This window comes from Marmota marmota, unplaced genomic scaffold (assembly GCF_001458135.2).
Source record: "Marmota marmota marmota unplaced genomic scaffold, marMar, whole genome shotgun sequence".
In the NCBI taxonomy this organism is placed as follows: domain Eukaryota; kingdom Metazoa; phylum Chordata; class Mammalia; order Rodentia; family Sciuridae; genus Marmota; species Marmota marmota.
This window is the reverse complement of record NW_026000001.1, coordinates 6,515,749-6,522,129: the sequence shown is the minus strand read 5'-3', so window position 1 is coordinate 6,522,129 and position 6,381 is coordinate 6,515,749. Positions and strand designations below refer to the sequence as shown.

Sequence of the window (6,381 nt, the reverse complement as noted above, 5' to 3'; positions counted from 1 at the left end):
GGCTGGGGGCGTTGACGGCAGCGACCTCTTTCGCCGTGACGCGAGGATTCCTCCCTGGTCGGCTGGGGCCGAGTCCCGGCTCCCCGAGTGTGGCGGGACGACGAGGGCCGGTGGAAGCCCAAGGCCGGGTGTGGAGCAGCCCTGGCAGGCCGCAGGAACTGTTTCCGGCTGGCCCGGCCCTTTCTCAGGAGGTCCAACAGGCACTCCTGGGAAGAGGGGCCGCTGCCCTCTGCCGGTGCGGGCGGCGTCTGCCCAGAATCAGCCGCCCCAGGAAGCCGGGGTCCCCAGAGCCTGGCCCAGGGCTTGCACGGCTGCTGGGGTTGTTTATACCACTCTCCAGGGACAGAGCATGTGTTCGGGCCCCAGCTCAGTGGTGCTTTGTGTCACCGTCCCACAGCTCAGAGGTGGAAGTCTGTTGACACCCCCGCCAAACCCCGGGGTGGAGATCAGTGGCTCTCTCCGTCCGCAGCTGCTGCTGCCTGATGGGGGAGGGGCAGTGACCGGTGTGGAGCTAAGGCCCAGGGTGGGGCACCTGGAGACCTGAAGTTCCTCTCGGGACCAGACTGCCCAGAAATGTCCTCTGCCCTCACATCCCACCCCGCCCCTTCCCAGACCAAAATACTGGGCCTGATGGCTCCTCCCTCTGCCTCTTGAGTAGATCTGACCCACTGTCTGAGCCACCAGGAAGAGTTTGGGCAGGATCCTGCAGTGAGGGCAAACCTGTGACCTGTGACCTGTGACCTGTTCTCTGCTCCTCTCTAGCTCAGCGTCCTGGGGAACTTCTGTACACCTGTCCTATAGAGGAGTCATTCCCAGACAGCCTGGTGAGTGCTGGGCGGGGCAGAGACTGCAGGTAGTGTCTGGAAATTTGGCAGTGGTGCCCAGCTGCTGTCTAAACCCCAGGCTCTCCCTGTGCAGATACTGGTGTGAGCAGGGCAGGTGTGCCTGGGGCCTCTAGGCAGGAACATGGCCACTTCTCTGTTCCTTCATTCTCCCTATCCTGGTGGGAGCAGAGGCTGTGCAGAGCACCTCTGTCAGGGCTGAGCTCCTGGATCTTTTACTGCCTCTGGGGACTTATCTCTAAGTGTTAGGTTCCTGCCAGTGACGTGGAGCCCGGGAATGCTGGGGGAGGGGTCAGCTGGGGCCTCCTCCCCTGGCTGCCAGCAGGGGTGAGTCAGTGAGTGATGGGTTGGGTTTCTCTGCCGCCCAGGGGGTCTGCCTGGCTGCTTGGGGGTCAAGTCTCCTGAGCTGTGATCCGGGAAGTGATTCATGCCCTGGTTGCCAGGGAGGCTCCTCCCCAGGCCTCCCAGGACAGGTGGCTGGATCCGCCTCAGCTGGGCCTGTGCATCTCAGTGCCTTCTCCCTCATCCCCACTGGCGTGTGGCCACCCTCCTAGTCAGGGCCTGATGCTTCAGGCCCTCTGACCCCTTCACGCCTCCCCAGCCCCAAGATGGGTGAATTCAACGAGAAGAAGGCGACATGTGGCACTGTCTGCCTCAAGTACCTGCTGTTCACCTACAACTGCTGCTTCTGGGTGAGTTGGGTGCCGTGCTGCCCACCCAGCACTCCCTGGGCCTTGAAGGCACCTGAGCCCTGGACTAGGGGCTCAACTGGGGCTCTCAGACTTGGGCTAGGTGTGGTGACTGGTGCACATGCCTACAGCTGGCTGGACTGGCTGTCATGGCAGTGGGCATCTGGACGCTGGCCCTCAAGAGTGACTACATCAGCCTACTGGCCTCAAGCACCTACCTAGCTACTGCCTACATCCTGGTGGTGGCTGGTGTTGTCGTCATGGTGACCGGTGTCCTGGGCTGCTGTGCCACCTTCAAGGAGCGGCGGAACTTGCTGCGCCTGGTCAGCGGGGCATGGCTGCATTCTGGTGGGGTGGTGGGCACAGGGTCCTGGCCAGGGGCTCCTCTCTATAGTCTCCTGGGACCGTCTCTGGGGCCCTGATGGTTTAGTGTCACTGTGGGCTGGCCCTGCTGTGCTGGCAGGGGGCCACAGCCCCCACCCCCAGCTAGACTGAGACACCAGCTCCACCAGGAATGCTGGGGAGCCTGGTGCCTGGCCCCGACACCTACTGCTTGGAGCTGGTAGGTGCTCTGCTCTGTGGTGCCTGGTGCTGAGTCCCTCACTGGGTCCCTGCCCCCCAGTACTTCATCCTGCTCCTCCTCATCTTTCTGCTGGAGATCATTGCTGGTGTCCTGGCCTACGTCTACTACCAGCAGGTGAGAGGGGCTTGGATAGGCCTTGGGAGACATGTGTCATCTCTACCTCTGCTACTCCAGCACTGACCAACTTGCCATTAGGTCCTGGAGGCAGGGTTTAGGTTTTTAGGGAAGGGTGGCCACAGGGGCAGGTGACCTGCCTGCAGTGCCCAAGGTGTCCAGGTATCCGGAGATTCCCTTCTACCCATGATCCCCTGGTGACCCAGTTCCTCCAACCAGCTGCTGTGAGACCCTAGTGCTTCCCTTGCACCCTGGGGCCTTTGCCCTGTCCCGGGCTCTCTCAGCTCTGTATCTTTGAGGTCTTAACTGACACCCCCTCCCTCAGCTGAACACAGAACTCAAGGAGAACCTGAAGGACACCATGACCAAGCAGTACCACCAGCCAGGCCATGAGGGTGTGACCAGTGCTGTGGATAAGCTGCAGCAGGAGGTGGGTGTTGCCTGCAGGGGATGTGCCTGTGCCCCTGGGGCTGTCCCTGGCAGGCCCCCAGGCTCAGCTTTTCTTGCTGTAGTTTCACTGCTGCGGCAGCAACAACTCCCAGGACTGGCGTGACAGCGAGTGGATCCGCTCGGGTGAGGCTGGTGGCCGTGTGGTCCCCGACAGCTGCTGCAAGACGGTGGTACCTGGCTGTGGGCAGCGGGATCACGCCTCCAACATCTACAAGGTGGAGGTGGGTCACTGTGAGCAAGGGGCTGGCCTGGTGCAGGGTGGTGGGGTTGTTGGGCTACACCTAGGGGGAGCTAGCAGGGCTCACCTTGAGCACCCCCATTCTGACAGGGTGGCTGCATCACCAAGCTGGAAACCTTCATCCAAGAGCACCTGAGGGTCATCGGGGCCGTGGGCATCGGCATCGCTTGTGTGCAGGTTTGGGCATAAGGGCGACTATGGGGAGCTGGGGGAGGGCTGCTAGCCTGAGGTGCTGTCTCATGCCTGCCTGACCACCTGCAGGTCTTTGGCATGGTCTTCACGTGCTGCTTATACAGGAGCCTCAAGTTGGAGCACTACTGACCACCAGGGTGTGGCCTGGCCACTTGCCTCCTGCTGCATCCCACCTAACTCCTGAGCTGACTACTGAAGGCCAGGACAGAGCCCATCTTCATGTCTGTGCCCTGCATGCCACCACCACCTCTGCTGACCCCACCCTGGGGGTGGCTTCAAGTGCCTTTTTCCTGAGGCGTGGGGCAGGGTCCCTCCCCCGCATAGGGAAGATGTGGTTAGTCTACCTGTGTGGGGCTTGGGGCCCAGGCCTGGCAGGTAGGATGAGACCTAGGTTCTGGTAAGAGGACCCCCTCTTTGATGCCTGGGTAAGTCTGGGAAGAACCCAGGCCCATCCTCTACACAATGGGTGGTCAGAGGCAGGTGGTAGGGGCCCTGCTGAAGGTGCCAAGAGGTACAGGGGCTGCAGGGCGGGACCAGGAGCCCTTTGTGCTGCCCTGAGAGCTGTAAGGCCCAATCAGCCAAAGCCTGGCTTAACTCTTGCCACTGCTCTTTAACATCGCATTCACAAAGTGTGCTGCATCCCAGTTAGAACGTCCCTACGAGAGTAGGGTATTACTGGTTTTATCCACTGCTGTATCCCAAATGCCTGTAACGATTCCTGCCACATAATAGGTGCTCAATAAATGTTTGTTGAACAGCTGGGTCAGCTTACTGTTAGTGACAGGATAATCCTGTCCTCAGTGCTCTTATGTCCAGCAGAGTGGAGATACCTACCTGCTGTGTCCAGAGGGCAGGAGCCAAGAGCCTCATACCCAGGGTGGCCAGTGTCTTCCTGGAACACACTGGAAGGGGATGCCCAATGGTAGGAACCCCTTCAGGAGGAAACAGAAGCAGACCTGTGTGGCCTGAGTCTTGCCTTCTGGCCACTTGGGGTAGCTTGGAGGTAGAGGCTAAGGATCAAGTCAGGCCTACTGGGATCAGAGGGCAGGAGAGGCCCAGGTCTGGCAGAATGTAGGGGGATGCTCCTCCACTATTGGGGCCACCCTAACTCCTGTCCCTAAGGTCCCCAGAGGACCTCATGTCAGATGTCTGGGCAGCTAATGACTGGCCCAGAAGGAGACAAAGAGCTGCTTCCCATACGTCTGCAGTCACACACCCTTAGCCCAGACTGGCTGAGGCATCTACCTCTCAGCTGCAGCCTGGACTGATGACCAGAAGACCCTGGAGCACCAAGTGCCAACACCTGGGTGCTGGGAACCTCCTCAGAGCCCCCCAGCCCAGCTGTGGACGTTGGGTGCTGTCCCTCCCCTGGCTTTTGGTGGAGCCTGAGAAATCCTGGAGCAGAAGCTCAGGTGCGGGCAGCACAGGGCCAGGCAGCCATGACTGTAGCAGACACTGTCTAGGTTGGTTGACAATAAAACACCCCCTCCCACAGGCCAGAAAGCCTGGTTCTTTAGATTCTGGGAGAAGGTGATAGGGTCTCTGTGCCTGGAATGTCAGGGTGGAACACCAGGTCCCCTGAGCTCTCTTGGGTGTCAGGCTATGGGAAGCTCTCCCTCTTCCTGGGCATCAAGGACAGAATCCACCCCCACCCACCTGGAACAGGAAGGAGAGGTACCAGGTGGGTGACTATTGGAAGGCCTGTGGATCTGACTTGTCTAGTGGTCAAAGGGGCCAGGGCCCAGCCAGCCAAGGGCTCTGCCTACTGTAGGCTCTGCTGCAGTGTAAGAGGGTGGGCTGAGTCTTCACACAGGCAGGAGACATGACAAAGGGACCTCCCCAAGCCAGGCCAATCAGCAGGACACCTGGGTAATTCTCAAGACCTTTACTGAACTTTCCTTCCAGCATGGGGGGCATGTGGCTGAGGCCACGCATTGTTGCCACCCACAGACACCTCAGCTTGATGAACTTGGCGTGACACTGTCCATATCAGTAGAGCAGGAAAGCAGCTCCAGTGGCTACTTCTCCAGTGGTGCGTAGTTGAGCAACTTCTCAATCAGGTCCACGTGTGCCAGCAGCATTCGGCGGCAACAGTAGCGCTTCAGGCCCAGGGCATCCAGGGCGTCCCTGTGCCAAGGGGAGGAGCGGTGAGACTGTGGTCCCCACAGGTCTGGAGCCACAGCCAACCTCTCTGGGCACTGGTGCCTGCTCATTTTACCCTCCTGCTAAACAAGGTGGACAGCTCCACCTGGGCTGGAGCTGAGACCCTGCAGCAGGATCCCAGTGGGCCTCTTCTCCCACCTACTCACTCAGAGGTCACACCCACCCCACCTTTACCTGCCTTCTGCCTGTTTCTAAAGCTGGTACCCAGGACTGAGGCAGCTCCTGGGGCTCCTGAACAGCTGGAGGGGAGCTTTGTGGACCAAGGCCCTAACCAAGGTGCCAACTCCTCTCATCTAGCTCAGGCCCTACAGGGCAGGTTCTGTGCAACACAGAGATCAGTGGCCCTGTAGAGCTCTGGTCATCCTGGCAGGCCTCAGCAGACAAGAAATAAACTGTGGAATCTCTCCCCAGCCCTGCTCCCCAAGTAAGAGAGAAACTACCTCCTCAGGATCCCCCCTCTCCCATTTCACAGCCCAATGACAAGTCTCAGTTTCCCTAGGACTTAGTCATTCTCAGGCTTTGGAAAACTTCCCACACCACTGGCTTCAATGCACAGAGATGGCCGCTTGGGAAGGAGTAGGCCTCCCAGATACTTCCATGCTGGTCACTCTAGCAAGCTTTCCCGCCTGCACACTGACTCTTGTATGACATGCAGGCACAGTGAGCCCCAGGGCTTTACAGGAGACCACAAGGTGGCAGGTGGTCAGACTCTGCCTCAAAAGTCAGGGATGGCAGTATTCAGAAAAAAAAAAAAAATCTGTTTTGCATCTTAATGGATCAGCAAGGTTTACAGGACAAGAAGTGGGCTTAACAGAGAAAGGAAGTAGGGAGATCTTTCCTGCAGATGAAAAGTGCTTGTGACCTCCAGGGAGATACCTAAAAGTCCCCAAGACACCCACTGCTCACCCTGCAGAGGGCAACACTCTCCAGAGAGGAGACGGACAGCTGTTCTGCCCCTCTCCCCGGGTCGCCACCCCCCCTCCCTGGGGGAGCGGATGACCCCGGATCGCTGACCTCGCCCCCCTCTCCCCTCTCTCCCGGTCGCCGGCCACACCACCCAGCTTTTCTCGGGTCGCCGCCCCCCCTCCCCGGGGTCGTTACCTCCCGCCC

The 6,381-nt window shown here is 59.6% G+C and overlaps 1 protein-coding gene across 5 annotated transcripts in view; it reads left to right on the top strand.

Moving 5' to 3' along the window:
* Positions 1-6,381, top strand: part of Cd151 (CD151 molecule (Raph blood group)) — a 25,722-nt gene that overhangs the window by 1,298 nt on the left and 18,043 nt on the right. For 2 of the 5 annotated variants that reach the window (XR_007349361.1, XM_048807904.1), the window contains exons 2-3: positions 763-824; positions 1,397-1,534. Coding sequence is in view for 4 of the 5 variants with exons in the window: in XM_048807904.1 (XP_048663861.1) it covers positions 1,451-1,534 (84 nt within the window). In the remaining variant the exon portion in view is untranslated. Of the gene's footprint in view, positions 1-762; positions 825-1,285; positions 1,535-1,662; positions 1,855-2,153; positions 2,229-2,553; positions 2,659-2,740; positions 2,900-3,006; positions 3,094-3,177; positions 3,866-6,381 lie in introns of those variants that run through there. The other 3 variants (XM_015503354.2, XM_048807903.1, XM_048807905.1) reach the window with 3 other exon arrangements.